The 18,984-nt window shown below is 35.0% G+C and overlaps 1 protein-coding gene across 1 annotated transcript in view; it reads left to right on the forward strand.

The window, feature by feature from the left end:
• Positions 1 to 18,984, forward strand: part of SPINK5 (serine peptidase inhibitor Kazal type 5) — a 78,526-nt gene that overhangs the window by 13,169 nt on the left and 46,373 nt on the right. Inside the window, exons 5-8 of the mRNA XM_025982973.2 lie at positions 11,685 to 11,812; positions 13,822 to 13,885; positions 14,723 to 14,850; positions 16,341 to 16,407. Coding sequence (XP_025838758.2) covers positions 11,685 to 11,812; positions 13,822 to 13,885; positions 14,723 to 14,850; positions 16,341 to 16,407 — 387 coding nt within the window. The remainder of the gene's footprint in view (positions 1 to 11,684; positions 11,813 to 13,821; positions 13,886 to 14,722; positions 14,851 to 16,340; positions 16,408 to 18,984) is intronic.

Consider the following 18,984-nt stretch of genomic DNA (forward strand, 5'->3'; position numbering starts at 1 on the left):
GAAAAACTATTTCAAGAAATAATGGCCTAAAATGTATCATTTGATTTTTAAAAATTACTCAGTATATTCAAGAATTTCAGCAAGTCCCAAATAGGATAAATATAAAGAGATCAAAACTTAGGCCTATCACAGTCAAAATGTTGAAATCAAGAGGAAAAAAAAAAAAGTAAAATGACACATTCTATATAACGGTTACAATTAATGACTGGCTTCTCATCTAAAATAATGAAGGCCAGGAATCCCTTGGTGGTGCAGCGGTTTGGCGCCTGCCTTTGGCCCAGGGCGCGATCCTGGAGACCCGGGATCTAGTCCCACGTCGGGCTCCCGGTGCATGGAGCCTGCTTCTCCCTCTGCCTGTGTCTCTGCCTCTCTCTCTCTCTCTCTGATGTGACTATCATAGATAAATAAAAATTTAAAAAAAAATAATGAAAGCCAGAAGACAATGGAAAGGCATGCTTAAAGTGCTGAAAGAAAAACAAATGTTTATCAATATTCTATATCCACCAAAATTAATCTATAAAATTAAGTTGAATAAAGACATTTCCAAATCAATGAAAAATGAGAGAATTTTTTGCCTTCAGACCTGTCTTACAAGTAATAGTAAGTCCTTTAGTGGAAAGGAAATTACTTCTGGCTGGTAACTTGGATTTACAGAAAGAAATGAAAAGCATTAGAAATGGTAAATATATGTGTTAATATGAACTACTTTATAAATATAAAGTATTTTATATTTTCACCTCGTTTCTTTTATTTAAAAAAAAAAACTTTTTAAAGATTTACTTTTCAAGTAATCTCTACACCTGACATGGGACTTGAAGTCATGACTCCAAGATCAAGAGTCACATGCTCTACTGACTGGGCCAGCCAGGTTCCCCTCACCTAGTTTCTTTTAAATATATAATATTATATAAAGCAAGATAACTGTAGCACAAAGGGGAATAAAGGAAATAGAGCTGTGTTGGGGCAAAGCTTCTATATTTTACCAGAATTGGATATTAATCTGTAATAGCTTGTGATAAATTAGGAGGCATATTGCAATTGCTAGAGTAACTGGCAAGAAAATGACATATATAACAAATATATAAAATCAACAGAAGAATTAAAAAGACACACTAGAAATATTTAACCAAAAAGAAGACAGCGGTGGAGGAATAAAGAAGTAAAAAAAGATAAGAGCACATTGAAAACAGAAACATAGCAAATCTAAATATAACTATATCAATAATTATACTAAATGTAAATGATTTACACATTCCAATCAAAAAGTGGAGATTGTTGTAAGATAAACAAAGCAATTCTAAACTATCTCCAATAGATCCTCCTTAAATCCAAAGACACAAGGAGTATGAAATGATAAATGATACTACCATGCCAAATATAAAATGAGAGAGGAGGATTTGCTACATTACCATCTGACAAAATAGATATTAAGACAAATAATATTACTGGAGACAAAAGGGACATTTTTATAATTTAAAAGTATTAATACATCAGGAGATATAACAATCATAAATATATATATGCTCCTTCTAACAGAGGCTCAAAATATATGAGACTAGATATGCTATAATTAAATGAAGAAATGGATAATTCAATAATAATAGTTAGAAATTTTAATATTCTGCTTTTAAAAATTGACAGGACGACTAGACAAAATATCATCAAAGATATAGAATACTTGAACAACACTAGGAACTGACTAAAATATAAAATGTTTCCCCAATGACATTATTTTTAAGGAACAATGAAACATTCTACAAAATAACTAAATATTAGGATATAAAATATATTTTAATAAATTTAAAAGAATTAAAATTTGAAAATAGAATTGAATAGAAAATCAACAAGAGGAAGAAATTAAGGAAATACCCAAATATTTGGACAGTAAACAGCATAGTTCTAAATAACTGATGGATAAAAGAAACAATCTTGAGAGAAATCAAAATATAATTTGAACTGAATAAAAACACAAAACACAATTCAAGAAATGAGTTTAGCTAAAGCATCGCATAGTGCTTTAAATGCCTAAGTCAGAGAAGAAGAAAGGTCACAAATTAATAATCATAACTTCTACATTAAGAAACTTAGAAAAAGACAAGCAAACTAAACCTCAAATGAGCAGAAGGAGGAGCATAATAAAGATTACAGGTAGAAATCAATAAAATACAAAACATTAAGACAACGGAAAGTTAATAAACCAAATATTGGTTCTTTCAGAAGATTAACAAAGCTGACAAACCTTTAGACAAACTGACCTTAAAAAAAAAGTGAGAGAGCAAAGACAAAAATTACCAAAATAGGGAATGAAATATAAAATATCAATGTATACCCTAGAGAAATTATAAGGATTATAGTAGAATATTACGAATAAATTCGTGACAAAAAAAGTTAACAACTGACATGAAATGGAAAAATTCCTAGAAATACATGAATTACTAAAAAATGACCCAGAAGAAATAGAAAATCAAGATAGATGTATAGCAAGTAAACAAATTCAATCCATGATTAAGTCAAAGAAAGACTCCCCACCAAATATTGAAAGAAGAAATAATATTAATCTTTTATAGACTCATTCAGGAAATAGAAGAAGTAGCAGTTACCAGGCAGTATTATTTTGATACAAAATGCAAAGGAAGATACCACAACAGAAGACTACTGACAAATATTACTCTAAACATACAGAAAAATGGTTAACAAAATATTAGCAAACAGAATACACAACAACAACAAAAAAAGATAAAACCATGACCAAGTGGGAATTATTCTAGGAAAGAAAGGTTGGTTTAACAATAGAAAATCCAATACACCATACTGATAAAGGGTAAAACTACATCATTATTTCAATAGATGCAGAAAAGGCATTTAACAAAATCCAACACTCATTCAGGATAAAAACGCTCTCTGCCTCTCTTTCTCTTTCTTTTTCTCTTTCCTTCTCTCTCTCTCTCTCTCTCTCTCTGTCTCTCTTTCTCACACACACACACGTACACACACACACATGCACATGCACAAAACTACCAATAGATAAAACTTTCTCAGCTGATAAAGGATATCTATGATAAAGCTATAGCGAACATCATACTTAATGGTTGGGGAGTGAATATTTTTACCTTAAGATTGGTAAGAAAGCAAAGATGATTGCTCTCACCACTTTTATTCAATATACCACTTCTATGCAACCTTGAACTGGAGGGTTAGCCAATATAATAAGGCAAAATTTCTTAATTAATTAAAGACATTCTGCTTGGAAGGAAAGTAATTGCTTTTCATTGCAGGGACATGATACTATGTATAGAAAATCCTAATTATCCATAAAAAGAAACCAGAACTAATAGATGAGTTCAATAAGATTTCAGTATACAAACCAATAATGCAGACTCAGTTGTATTTCTGTATACTAGCAATGAACAATCCAAAAAAAAATTTTTTAAGATTTTATTTATTTATTCATGAGAGACACAGAGAGAGAGAGGCAAGGAGAGAAGCAGGCTCCATGCAGGGAGCCTGATGTGGGACTGGATCCTAGGACTCTAGTATCATGTCCTGGGCCAAAGGCAGATGCTCAACCACTGAGCCACCCAGGCATCCCTGAACAATCCAAAAATTATTATCAAGATGGCAATTCTCCCAAAATAATCTATAAACTCAACATAGTCCCACAAAAATCCTGGCAGACTTTTTCCGGTAGAAATTGACAAGCTGATTTTAATATTTGTATAGGAATGATGGGACACCTAACAGTAACTGACTTCAAAATGTGTTTATAACACATGGTGCAGTGTGTTATTAGCACAAGGACAGGCATAAAAATCAGTGCAGTGGAATAGAATTGATATTCTTTAGATTTATGGTCAAATATTTGACAGACTTGCCAAGATAAACAAATGCTTGGAAAATTTAATATCCATAAAAATAAACTTAGATTTTCTATCATACACAAAAATTAACTCAAAATGGATTATTAAGAGCCATAGCTATAACCTTTCTGGATTAAAACATAACAGAATAAATTAATGAATTTGAATTAGAGTTTTTATGTATGAAACCAGAAGCATGATCCATAAACACAAAATTAACAAGTTGCACTTCATCAAAATTACAAGCATACTTCATTTTATTGCACTTTGCTTTATTCTGCTTCTCAGATGTGTTTTACAAATTGAAAATTTGTGGCAGTCCTGCGTCAAACAAGTCTATTGATACCATTTTTCCAATAGCAGTTGCTCACTTCATGTCTCTGTGTCACGTTGTGGTAATTCTCATAATATTTCAAAATTTCATTGTTATAAATTTGTTGTGGTTATCTGTGATCAGTGATCTTCAATGGGAAAGTACAATGAGATTAGTGTTGTTTTCGTGGCCGCTATTGCAACATCCATTCTGCAGCCCATGGATCAAGGATTAATTTTGACTTTTAAGTCTTATTGTTTAAGAAATATATTGTGTTAGGCTCTAGCTGCTATAGACAGCAATTTCTCTGATGGCTTTAGGCAAAGTAAATCGAAAACCTCTAAAAAGGATTCACTGTTCTAGATGTTATTATGAACATTCATGATTCATAGGAAAAGGTCAAGATATAGCATCAATATAAACAGGAGTTTAGAAGTTGATTCCAACCTTCATGGATGACTTTGAGGGATTTAGGACTTCAGCAGAGGAAGCAACTGTAGGTGTGGTGAAAATATTAAGAGAACTAGAACTAAAAGCGGGACATGAGTGTGACTCAATTGCTGCAATCTCATGATAATACTTGAAGGTATGAGGAGTCACTTTAAAAAAACATTTATTCATTTATTGGAGAGAGTGAGAGAGTGTGGTGAGGAGGTGCAGAGGGAGATGTGGAGGCCGACACGAGGCTCCATCCCATAAGCCTAAGATCATGACCTGAGCCAGAACCAAGAGTCAGACACTTAACCCACTGAACCACCTAGGCACCCCAATGTGTCACTTTTTATGCAAGCAAAGAAAGTGGTCTCTTGAGCTGGAATCTATTTCTGGTGAAGATGCTGTGAAGATTGTTGAAATGACAACCAAAGATTTAGAGTATTCCATAACTTATTTGATAAAGCAGTGGCAGGATTTAAGAAGATTGACTCCAATTTTGAAGGAAGTTCTGGTGTGCATAAAATGCAGTCAAACGGCATCACATACCACAAAAGTCATTTATAAAAGGAAGAGTTCAGTGCTGTGGCACGCTTCATTGTTGTCTTGCTTTAAGAAATTGCGATAGCCACGCCAGCATTCAGCTACCACCACCCTGATCAGTGAGCAGCCATCAACATCAAGACAAGACCTTTGACCAGCAAAAAGATGGAAAACTCACTGAAAGCTCAGATGATGATTAGAATTTTTTTAGCAAAAAAAAAAAAAAAAAAGGTATCTTTTAATTAAGGTATGTACATTGTGTTTTCTAGACATAATGCTATTGCACCCTTAATAGACCACAGCATAGGGGCACCTGGGTGGCTCAGTGGTTGAGCGTCTGCCTTTGGCTCAGGTCATGCTCCTGGAGTCCTAGATCAAGTCCTGCATCAGGCTTGCTGCAGGGAGCCTGCCTCTCCCTCTGCCTGTGTCTCTGCCTTTCTCTCTGTGTCTCTCATGAATAAATAAATAAAATCTTTAAAAAAATAGAATACAGTATAGTGTAAGCTTAACTTTTGCATGTGCTAGAAAACTAAAAAATTCATTTGACTTGCCTTATTGCAATATTTGCCTGTTGTGGTGGTTTGGAACCAAACTGCAATGTCTCCAAAGTGTGCCTGCACAAACATTTTGACTTGAAATGAAATCATTGAGACAATAGAAAAGCAAGTATGGATGGGGAGAACATAGTCATAGAGGAGGTGAAAGTCTTCTATCAACAATATATAAGGAACTCTCACAACTAAATTGTAAGAAAACAACTCCATTAACAAACAACTCCAGCTATTGCACTAAAAGCATCTTAAATGGCTAGTGAGCACTTAAAAAGATGTTTTACATTATTATTATGTAGGAAAATGCATATTAAAATCACATTGACGGGCAGCCCAGAGCAGCGGTTTAGCGCTGCCTGCAGCCCAGGGCGTGATCCTGGAGGCCCTGGATCGAGTCCGACGTCAGGCTCTCTGTATGATGCCTGCTTCTCTCTCTGCCTCTCTCTCTGTCTCTATGAATAAATAAATAAAATCCTAAAAACAAATCACAGTGAGGTGCCATTACACATCCACAAGAATGGCTGTAATGATAAAGACAGAAAATACAAAATGTCATTACGGTTGTGGACAAACTGGAAACACAGATGGCAGGAAGGCGCACTTAAGAGTATAACTAAGTTGGAAGACAGTTTGGCTACTTCTTAAGAAGTGAAACATAAATTTACTATATGACCTAGCAAATTTGGTCCTAGGAATCAACCTCATTGAAATGAAAACATAATGTCTATACAAAGCCATGCATGTGAATATATTCATAACAGCAATCTTTTCATAATCCAAAATGAAATAATCTAAATGTCTGAATTCCATTGGTGATGAATAAACAAAATGAGCTACATTTATAGAATGAAGTATTATTCAGAAATAAAAGGAAAGTACCACTGATACTGTGAATGACATGGATGAACCTCAGAAACATTATGCAAAGTGAAAGAAACCAGAATCAAACAACTGCATATTTATGATTCCATTTATAAGAAGTATCCAGAAAAGGTAAATTTATAGTCAGAAAATCCTGTAGTTACCCAAGGCTAGCGCTGGGAACTGGGAAAACTCTTAGGGTGATGGAAATATTCTAAAACTGGGTTATGGTCATGGTTGTAAAACGCCATAAATTTACCCAAAAAATCATTGAATTGTACACTTAAAATTTTTGAATTTTATGGTATGTAAGTAAAACCCCAATAGAACTGTCTGCAATTGTTTTTCACATCACGTACTTTTTCCATTTTTGGAATAACTTGTAAATTATCATTACTCAATACAAGTTTTCCTTTTTTCTTAACAGTTTAGAAAAATGGATTTTAAAGCTATTAGGACTTGGGCATTTTGGGAAGGGAATATCTCAGACCAGTATATCAATTAGACTAATGCTTATTGGTCTGTTCAGCTTTTCTTATTGAACCACTGTAGGTATTTTACACTTTTTTCTGGTAGACACATCTCCATTTTGGTTTTCAGAAGTTTCAGCATCTGGATACTCATAATACATCCTTATTGTATGTATATCTCAATGTTTATACAGTTATTTTCAATGATCATTGCATGTATTTTTATTTCCATCTTCTCTCTTATCAATAATCATAGAAATCTGAATATCAGCTTTTTTGTTAATCTTCTATTGTTTTGTTATCCGTGTCTTATTCCTGTTTCTTTATGTTTGTTCTGATGCACATTTTATAACAGATTGAGAAATACTTCATTTAAAAATTTTAACTTTTAAGATTCCATGACAAGGGGATGTGTAGATATTAATGATCATATATCCCAAGATTTGTGCTTGAAGTATTTCCAATTGTTACTCTTTGCCAAACATTCCTTAATTTTCCTCCATTCCAAGTAATACATTCTTTGATTTTAAAATATAATTATTTTGTCTATTTTAAATTAATTTTATTTTTATTGAATTTTGGGCAGAGAACATAGACCATTCATCAATCCTTTGGAATTTCCCAAATGTTTCCTATGCCTTGGAAAAAAATGGTTATTTGCCATTTCTTGGTGGTGGTAGTTTGATGTAAAAATCTAATGGCATCTTAATTTTTTCTACTTGATCTATCAATTTCTGAGAAGTATGTGCTAAAATCTGTAAGTCCAGTTACTGATTTATCTAATTCTATCACTTTTTTTTGGTTGTAGTCTGACAGAGGTAGAGCCTGTGAATGAATGCTCAGTGATTATTATGCCTTCATGTTCTGTTTTTCCTTTTACTTTAAATAGTGTCCTTTGTCACTTATGATGCATTTTGGACTGAATTCTATAATTTGAGTATTAATATTACTACATCTGCCTTCTTATTCATTTTTACCTTGTATCTTATCCTATTGTTTTAATATCTGTGTGGTTTTTAATTTTAACTTTTATCATCCATACCTGGTTTGATTCTGTTTTAAAATCCAGCCACAAATTATATTTTAATTTATGTGTTTAGTCCATTTACAGTTTATTTCTGTTGTACTGTGACTTGGTTCTTCTAATTTTTCATATTTTCAGTTATCAGACTTTTAAAAAATTATTTTAAAAGTAGTTTCTTCTTTTCAGATTTTCTCTGATGAGGAGTTAAAGGTTGCATATCTATTTTTGCTCTTATTATGAGTACCCTTAACCAAATATCCATATTTATAATTATTTATAATCACTATTGCTAATGTCTTTGTTTATTGTTAATATCTATATCTTCTCCTCTAATATATGTTAACCTGCTCTCATTTGGTTAAAATTCCCTAAACTCCTTCAATTTGTTATTGACCAGATTCTATCTTTGAGTTATTATGGGTATTTCTTGATTTCTCTTGTTTTTTTTTTGTTGTTGTTGTTTTTCATTAATTCTAGAAATGTACCCTATTTCTTCAAATATTTTTCCTATATATATTTGTCTCCTTCTTGGGACCTCTGATTCTATTCACCAGGTTCTTTAAATTTTCTCTTCTATTTTAAATGCATTTTCCTTTATCATTGCCTTCTCTGGGAGTTTCTGGATCTAATCTTCTGGTTCACAAATTCATTAGGTATTTGTACCTATGCTACTTTCATTCTTTATATTGTTTTATTTATTACCATTTAAATATTTTCCATGTCTAAAACTTCCACTTTTTCCCCATTATATCTTTTTCTGTTGTTTCATATTGCCGTTTTTTTCTCTCCCTAAAGCATAGTTACACTCTTGAAAAATTATTTTTCTATGCATTCTTATAATTCTGCTTCAACCGATACTGAATATTATATTACCATATTTCTTTTATGTTGTTGTGTTCCTCACATATACAGATATTTCTACCCTAAGATTCCATAATAGCTTTAGTTATTTTTTTCTGCTACAGTGAGTGAGATGGTGTTTAAGGCTCTGCCTCTCCTGATTAGTGTAAGGACAGGAAAAGGGATAAAGCCTAGATCAGAACTGGAGCCAGTGTTGTGCCTCCAGTTCATTGCCACTCCACCAGGTGGGGAATCCAGCTGTAAGCTCTCAGAAACTGCTAGCATTAAGAAGAGGTGTTTTCTGTAGCTTGTGACCTACCAGCCTTGGAGTGTAGAGGGGGAAGAGGAGGTGGAGTAGTAAATACCCACACCTGTGCTCATCACCTCACAGCTGGCTTTTGACCTGGCCTGTCATCGCCCTGCCAACACCTGTGACCTAGTAAGCTGCTGTTGCTTTTGCTGGTGAAGGGGGATAGCAGTGATGTCCCAAGGTAATAAAATCAATCCATATCACCCATGCCTCTGTAGTTTCTCCAGAAATGACCTTAGAGAAAAAACCAGCAGCGATCCTACTTTTTCCTTATGCTTCAGCCACACTTCTTTGTGCCCCCTTAAACGGGATAATCTAGTTCTTGTCACAAATCCTTTGCAACTGGGGGATCCCTGGGTGGCTCAGCGGTTTGGCGCCTGTCTTCTTGGCGCCTGCCTTCGGCCGGGGCATGATCCTGGAGTCCTGGGATCAAGTCCCACGTTGGGCTCCCTGCGTGGAGCCAGCTTTTCCCTCTGCCTCTCTCTCTGTGTCTCTCATGAATGGATAAATAAATCTTTAGAAAACAAACAAAGAAACAAAACACACAAAAAACCAAGTCCTTTGCAATTGCAGTTCTCTATGCCTGTAATGTCCTTTCTTCAGATCTTTAGTGGCTGACTTCTCCTCATTAATCACATTTCACCTCAAATGTTACCTTTACAGAGAGATCTTTCTTGATACTGTATTTAAAATAGCCACCCTTCTAGTTATCGTTCAATATTTTTAAATAGCATTTATTATACTTTAATATTATCATATTTATGGCCTTTATCTTCTTATTAGAATGTAAGTTCCTTAAAGCATATATTCCATTTTTTGTTTGTTGGTTTTTGCTGTGGCAGGGTCTTAGTCTAGTAGAAGCCCAGAGCCTTGTAAAATGTATAGTGGATTTTGAGAAACAAATGAACAACCGAACAAATGAAATCACACACATAGCCATTACTTAATCCTGTTTTCACTCTATTTTAACTTCTTCCCAAACATATGAGATGAATAGTGGTATATGCTCCATTGCTTTTCTTTTTCTCTTTTAAATTCTTTTTCCTTTTTTGTCTTTTGGAAGTACTCCTCAATGTAAACTTTTGGTTCACAAACTCATTATATACTTGTATCAATTGTTCTTTTATTCTTTGTATTGTTTGACATACTAGGCCACTGGTCTCTATTCTAAGTGTTCCATAAGTGTTTAAATAGCAATATTTAAAATATTTTTGTTAGGACAATAACATCAAAATTTTATTTTGTCATGAGATATAATAACTAAATAATTCTCCATTTTCATTCTTTAATTTTAGGTAGAAATTAAATTCAAGTTAAGTCTAGGACTTCTTTAGTTAGCTCATGTCACAATAGTGTTGCCAAATAAGGGTTCAAAAGTATTCATTTGATCCTCAGCACAAATCACTAGTATAGATGGGATGTAAATTTCCATTTGTCAGATATTGAAAGTGGGGTTCAAAGAGGTGGAGTGAGTGGGTGGCAGATGGGAGAATCAAACCCTAGTCTCCAGTTACCACTGAGTGTAGTTGTTTTCCTCACCATACTGGTATGTTTCTGAGTATGTGTCATATTATTAGAACTGAGAGTTGGGGATTTCTTCCATCATCCTCAAAACATGTTTCATTTTATTGGCTTGTTAGTGAGGAAAATGTTTAAATAAGAACAGCAACAATAATAGCTATAAATGGTTATGATATGCTATTCTAAATGCTGTGCATGTATTCATACCCTGAGACCTCTTTAAAATGCTGAGAGGTTAGTAATATTGTACACATTTTGCAAATAAGGACACCAAAACAGAGGGGTTAAGAAACTCCCACATCACACAGCCAGTATGTGACAGAGTTAGAATTATGAACAATTCAATCTGGCTCCTGATCAGTACCCTAATCTATAATAATAAAAACTCAATTGCAGCTTATTTTTTACCAAGAGCTTTCATACCCATTATCTACGGGACCTCATTACCACTCTGCAGAGAAGGCAGGCAGGATTTGACAAACAGTATGCTGAGTTTCAGAAAGGTGACTTGGCCTACCTCACCCAGATAACAAGTGACCAAAATCAAGTAGAAATTCTTTCTCCTGGGATCCCTGGGTGGCGCAGCAGTTTGGTGCCTGCCTTTGGCCCAGGGTGCGATCCTGGAGACACGGGATCAAATCCCACATCGGGCTCCCGGTGCATGGAGCCTGCTTCTTTCTCTGCCTCTCTCTCTCTCTCTCTCTCTCTCTCTCTGTGACTATCATAAATAAATAAAAATTAAAAAAAAAAAGAAAGAAATTCTTTCTCCTAAAACCTAATTGTATCTCTGTTCTTGGGCTATGTTTTATTATTCATGATGTTATTCGTGCACTACAGTCTCCTCAATCTGTTTTGTTCTCAGTAAGTTATATTGTTGTAGGTTTAAAATATTAACCTATTTAAGTATCTAAGGAATATTTTATCTCTTATATTTTGATGTTCCTTGGTAATATCTCTTGCAGTTGAATTGCGATGATTTCAGGAAAGGAGAGAGAAATGGAGATTTTATCTGTACTTTTGATAATGCAGCCGTTTGTGGCACAGATGGGAAAACGTATAGCAACAAATGTGCGCTGTGTGCTGAGAATGCGTGAGTATCTGCAGTGGGCTTTCTCCCCAAAGCATGCTCTCTGTATAATTACATGACACATTTTTTTCTTACAGTCTAATATTTTAAGATTATTTATTTATTTATTTATTTGAGAGAGAGTATGAGCAGGGGAAGGGGCAAATGGAGAGGGAGAAGCAGGCTCCCTGCTGAGCAGGGGAGGGGGGGATGGTGGGGCTAGACCCCAGGACCCTGAGATCACCACCTGAGCCAAAGGCAGACACTTAACCAACTGAGTCATGCAGGCGCCCCTACAGGCTTTGGAATATCAATTCATTTTGTGGGAATGAGCCATTAGTAAATTATTAGGACCACTCCTTTTATAATTCTTAAGGAAAAAATGGGTAATGCCTTACTTTATATTTTACAAAGCACTTCTGTAGGCAGTTTATCAGATAGTTGTCAGTGTCTCTGTGAAGTAGACATACATCTGATATATCTAAATCTATATATCTACCTACATGCACAATAAGCACACATTTATGTATATATACTCGCTTATACACACATACATCCATACGCATACAGACATCTATTTCTGTCTATCTATCTAGGAGTATATCTTTTTTCACAGATAATTGTTTAATCATCAAATGATTTTTTTACTAAGTGCCTGATAATTTATAATAGTGGAGTAGATATTGGAACTTTTAATATTGAGCTTCTTTCCATTTATCTGACCTCTGTCACATGGCTTAAGCATCTCACTGTCCAATATTTTTCCCCATTTGATTCTTTCTCCACCTTCAAAGCTAAATTTGGTTGTCAGCGGTCTTCTATCAGCAAGATAGCATACCTGCTTCACAGATTCTGGCTTGTGGCGTCAGTCTTGAATAGTCTGCTCTTCAGTTTTTGCAAATATAAATACAACCAGTGCTTAAAGCTGATAAAAGATGTTATAAATATTCAGTCTTCAAGGTTCTACAAGCTTTATCTCTCCTTGTAATAACTATCTTTACCAAAACACAACCGAATTAAATCATTCTGATGCCTTGTATTATTGCATTTTCAGAGATTCACTCTGAAATTATGCCTTTACCTCTCACCAGTGATCAACATAAATGGAAAGCACAAATAAACATAGGGAGAACAGATAGGTTTTATTAGATAGTATTTTGTAATATTATTATGAACACATTGAACATGTAATTACTACTATGTTTTATGTGGGGGATTCTGTGATAGATTCTTTAAATCTCTTCAGGTCTAAGTTTCTCACCCTAATTTCTGGTGTATTTCTTTCATTATGTAGTGAGAGACATACTGCACATTGTGTTTCTTCCTTAACTTTGTCTACTAGGAAATACTACAGTAACATTGGGATTCAATTTTTTTTTGTTTCCCTCAGATGATATCTTTTGATATAAATTTTTTCATAACACTCTTAGTGACTTCATTTTCCTTTTTTTTTAATGTTATACAAAGACTGTGGTTTTAAGCTGCCTGACCTTTTAAAAAGTAGGAAGTGTATTATGGTTCTGTTTTCAGATAGAGATAAAGCTCAATTAGACTGAATAAACTTAATTCTTGGGACTTTAGGTACTTTCCATGACAACTAAAATATATCAGTCAGCATAGCCCAAACAAAGAATAGTATAGTGGGATGTTAGGTCCTATAAACTTGAATTCATATCTTTGAAACAACATCAACAGGATAGTTCTTTGGGGACATCTGATATCTGGTTACAAGGTGTACTTTTTCCTTCTCTTATACGGATCCTCCCTAGATGCAGGAAAGAAAATTGTAGAAATAATTTTTACAGGTCTGACTCTTGTTAACCCTCCAACGTGATTCTATTTCTTCAACTCCAAGTTATAAACATAGGCTCTCATTAGAAACAGTAAGTAAAAAAAAAAAAAAAAAAAAAGAATGCAAGGTGACACCTGTTTTCAAGGGCAAGGGATAATCATAATACAATGAAAATAAATTATTTTTTGAATGGTAAGAAGTTCTGTGATACTAAACTGTGTCTACTTACTTTCAATTCCAGTAAATCCAGGTCTCAAGTTGGCATAAAAAGTGAAGGCGAATGTGAGACCAATAATCCAGAGCAGGTGAGGACAAGTGTCAAAATAGTGGGAGAACTTCTTTGGTGGAGTGTTAAGAAGGAAACAACTCTTGCTCTATTTGAAATGGGTCACTGCTTGTTTAGATGAAAAGCAGTTGATAGTTCCTGAAACTGGAGCAGGTTACTTTGGTAGTTAGACTTCTCAGCTCTATTTCTGCTTTCAGTGAAAAAAAGAAATAAGTCAATCAATCAATCAAAAGGAAACTACACTTGTAGAAGAAAGGGCATTACGCTTCAGTCTTCAGTCACTTAATCTGAATTGAAACCCTAGCACTGTCACTTGCTGTCGGGAGACCTTGGGCAAATTACTTACCCATACTGTACCAGGGTTTCCATATCTAAAAATGAAATTTGAAATAAATAGCTTTTTCCCATGCTAACATTCTGTGCCCCTGTGATGATAGGAAAAAAAAAATATGTCACACTTGATTTTTTCTAGCTGAATGTTCTCCTAAGTCAAAGTTTGGTGCCCTTTCTATGCTCCTAGAGCACCTACCAGGAGAGTTAGCACATCATATTTTAAGTCTCTTTGTGTCATCAAGTACATTGTGAGCAAATTGAGTGCAAGGACTGTGTTCTGCCTTAGTTCTAGCACATATTAGGGTATCTCTGTTTACTAATAAATGAATAAGTAAATGAGCACCATACAAAACCACATGAATTATGCAATACTTAATAAGCTACCTCTAGGCATCTGTCACTGCTCTAGGCGGGTAATGTGCATTGGGCAGAGAAGCATTGAGTACTATAAAATTTCTGAAAACAGTGTGGAAAGCACTACAATCAGGATGGTGAATGTTAAGTTCTTTTCCCTGTTCCTCAGGATGTATGTAGTGCTTTTCGGCCTTATGTGAAGGATGGAAGACTTGTATGCACGAGGGAAAATGATCCAGTCCTTGGCTCTGATGGAAAAACACATGGCAATAAGTGTGCCATGTGTGCCGAGCTTTTGTAAGTATTACCATCCCCAAGCAGACCAAGTAGGTGGACTTGATGAGGATGCACTTGGTGCTGTCCTGAGAACTGCTCCACAGAGAGATACAGTCCTTTTCATGAAACATACAATTCTTTGTCTTCATAAGTTGAAATAGTCCTTGCTTTCTGAGTGGCTTCTTTTATTTTTAGTTCTTTCATCTGCTAGAGTTTCTTAAAAGGCATAGATAAGGTGATTATGTTAATTATTAAATTCAAAACGCTTAATATGCTTGATTACAATGATAGGACAATGCATGGTGTTTTATAAAGTACAGTATTTTAAAATTTAGAAAACACTTTCCTAGAATAATCTAGTTTGGTCTTTTGATGTGCATTGCTTTATTTGAATATGTATAGAGACTCTTACTAAAAGAGACAATCTAATTTAAATTAATAATAATAACAATAGTGTCATGTGGCTGCCTTCATTATGAATATAAAAGGTGAAAAAATGAATATAAAAGGTGGAACTTTAGGAAAGGGAAGAATAGGGTTAACTTTCTCTGAGTGCCTGTCATCTTGAGTACTGAGGCTGCAATGTGGAGAAGATCCAATGAGTCTTTAATATTCCGGCAGTTAAACAAGGTATAAACTCTCTAATCTGTATGTCAGCAGGCTTTAAAGTGCTCCAGTTATATCCATGGATTTTTTAAATCAAGACAGAGAAAGATTTAACAGATCAATAAATTTCACACCTGCCTTTGAAAATTACAGTGTGCTGGTTAGAGAATTCAAGGGCAGGTCCTATCAGGTTTACAAAACAGTGATTATATCTGGTTTCCAGACAGGAAATAAGCCTAATTTCTACTTTCTTATCTAGAAGACATGTGTCTATAGTGTTCCAACCTGCCCCAGTTCTGTGACTTTCTGTTTGTTTTCATGCACTAGCTAAAAAAGAGAATTTGACCTCTTGGTTTAACTCTTGGTTTCTTCCTTTGTAGAACTAATAATGCCTGTCTCTGGGATGAGAATGTAATTAGGTAACAGATATGAGAGGACTTAGAAGCTCAGTTCAATGTGGCTTTTTTTTTTTTTAACAGTGGTGATTTTACATGAAGGCAAACAAATACTTTACAAGGTATAGAAAAGGTTTGCATAAGGGTGTGGACGGCAATACCTCAAATGCTCAGTTTGGTTTCACCCTTGTCACAGCGTTGTGTTAAAAAGCTCTTGGTTCTGCCAGTTAAAGGGAATTTTCCGGACAATCTTCTGTTTGTCAATCAAGGAGTCACACCCATCTACTCTTAGAGTACAAAGCTTCTAATTGACTGTCAGTGAGTCAGTTTCACACCCTTCCTTATCTTTGGCAATTTTCTGGCTAGAATTCAAGACAGGGAAAAGGCTGTGTCAGGTAAATCGATTGGTTTCACAAGTTATGGCCAAGGATAGGAAAGTGCCTAGCACAGAATTGGACACCAAAAATATGATTGAGCCATAAACTGACCAGCTGTTCTCTTTCTTAACAGCTTAAAAGAAGCTCAAGAAAATGCCAAGAGAGCAAGTGAAGCCAGAATTCGAAGAAGTGCCGAAAAGGTAAATTACTCACCAACATATTTTGGCCTTGTGGCCAAAGTGTTAACAAAATTAGGCTTGAATCTTTGAGGAATTCAATAATGTCATTGTCCTCAATTTTCACGATAAATTGTTTCCCTCAATTTCAAACGTTCCAGGTTGACTATTTCAGGTATACTAATCATTAGATTTAAATATAAAATGGCATTTCCTAACTAAAGCTCAAAATATGCTATTTTTAAGAAAAAAAGGAAAGAAAATGTAAATCAGGAAATATGCAAATTTAATTCTGCTTAATTTCCACCGGATTTCTCTGGTTTAGTGTAGATTAATTTTGCTTTGAATATTTTTTTAATGTAACATTAAAAAATTAGACATGAATAACTTTAAAATAATTCTAGAGTCTTTTAAACAATGCATCCACTGGTGCATTTTATGTCTGATCCCATTGATACAAAATGGAGTAATTCATTTTTCCATTACGGTTATTGCATTCAGTGATGCTTGCATTTATAAAGATCTTGCTTCTGTTTAAACAAAAATATCAAAACAGATATTGAGATTGGTTTTCAAAGTACCCTTAAAATTAAGTTTTTTCAAATTGTTATGTAATTTAATTGTTTAGTATAAAAAATTATTCCTTTAGGTAATTGAATAAACATTGCAGGTCATACAGCTTGGATTTCCTAAATCACCAACGTTATTAAACCCTACTTTCACTGAGAGTGATAGCAGTTACTTTGCTAAATGACTAGCTTTTTGTTGAGAATTCAGAGCAACTTAGTTTTACCCATAGTTTTGTTATGCTCTGGTTGTGTGAAACTGACCAAATCATCTCTTCTTTCTGGGCCTCAATTTCTTTGTCCCAAATTAAGAAGGTTGGATAAATGATTTCAATTTTACTTTCTTGTTGAAATGTGAGTCCACACGCTGTACCCTCTTGTGCTAATACAAGTGTAGAGGCCTCTTTTGGGCAATGGGCTTGAAAAACAGAAACTTGATTAAGGTAAAAGGACCCACAGTAATCCCCTGGCTGAATATGAACAGGCCCATAGGTGGTCACCTCAAAAGATCCATCAGCCCTAACTAACCAAAGGGCTCCTTATACCCAGACATACATACCAAAAAAGGAGAATTCCATACATTCCCATGCCTACTTACCTTCCCCCTTTATTTTTTTTTAAATTAATTTTTATTGGTGTTCAATTTACCAACATACAGAAAAACACCCAGTGCTCATCCCGTCAAGTGTCCGCCTCAGTGCCCGTCACCCATTCCCCTCCAACACCCGCCCTCCTCCCCTTCCACCACCCCTAGTTCGTTTCCCAGAGTTAGGAGTCTTTATGTTCTGTCTCCCTTCCTGATATTTCCCAATACAGCCCCCACCCACTGCCTCATAGCAGACAGCCTTTACTTTGTTATCCTTCCTACCCTCCTTTGTGGTGTATTCGCCAAACTTTTCTTTTGTTCTGCCTTCTTTCACTGCCTGCACCACGAGCCCCCACTCGATCCAGAATGCCTCACATTTGGGGACCCCTATTCCATTGGGAGAAACTCTACAACAAGTATACTATTTTTGTGGATGATGGGCATATGTTTTCCTAAGGAGAGACACAGGTCCAGTTTTTAATAGTCAAGGACTGAACTTCTACTTCATAATGCTATTCAATCAAGCAAATTTCCCACCCTAAATAGGGAGTCCAACGGAGTTTGAATGAAGAAACATGGAGCATTCAGGCATCACTAATTTGTTCAACAATAACTGAGATTTGAAAAGCAATTCTTTTGGTGGTTAAACTTCAGTCCAAAACTTTGGCATCATTTTGTAATATTAAGCATCTTATTTCTCTATAAACACAGACAGTTCTTTTCCATTATCTATCATCAGATCTTATTTATTTTTCCCTCTTTTTCTCTGTGGCTAGGGTCATTGTTTTGGTGGGATTGCTGGACAGGACTGTGTTGAACACGACTGCTTTACAGTGATGGCTCAATATCTGCCCCATAATTAACCTGTCTTTGTCTTACTCACAAAAGCTTTTCTTCAGAATCTCCTTGCATGAATCACAACTTATAAACTGACATTATCATTGTTTCTTTTATGGGAACCATTGAACAGTAATTTTATTACCATGCTGTGATTATCAGGGATTGTCTTCTGTGTCTTTATTCCTAGATTATTACAACCAGGAAGTTTGGAGCACACCCATTGCTCCTCCAAAAACAAATATCTTCCTATTAGGAGTCTTATTAGGATTCTTTTTAAAAGTATCCTGATGAACTATCAGTTATTATTTAAAAAATTGAGAATAGGACATCTTTCTAGAAAAGGCCCTAAAGAGCATCTATACAAAAACTTCATTGTATAGGTGATAAGATTGAGGTCTCTAAGGTGATGGGCCTTTGCTGTGACCTCCCAGGGAGTTAGAGGCAACGTTTAGCTGCTCAGCTCTTCCAGCTTCAAACCATACTCTTTTTTTTTTTTTCAAGATTTTATTTATTTATTCATGAGAGACAGAGACACAGGCAGAGGGAGAAGCAGGCTGCATGCAGGGAGCCAGATGTGGGACTTGATCCTGGAACTCCAGGATCACACCC

The sequence above is a fragment of the Vulpes vulpes genome, chromosome 2 (assembly GCF_048418805.1).
Source record: "Vulpes vulpes isolate BD-2025 chromosome 2, VulVul3, whole genome shotgun sequence".
Taxonomy (NCBI): domain Eukaryota; kingdom Metazoa; phylum Chordata; class Mammalia; order Carnivora; family Canidae; genus Vulpes; species Vulpes vulpes.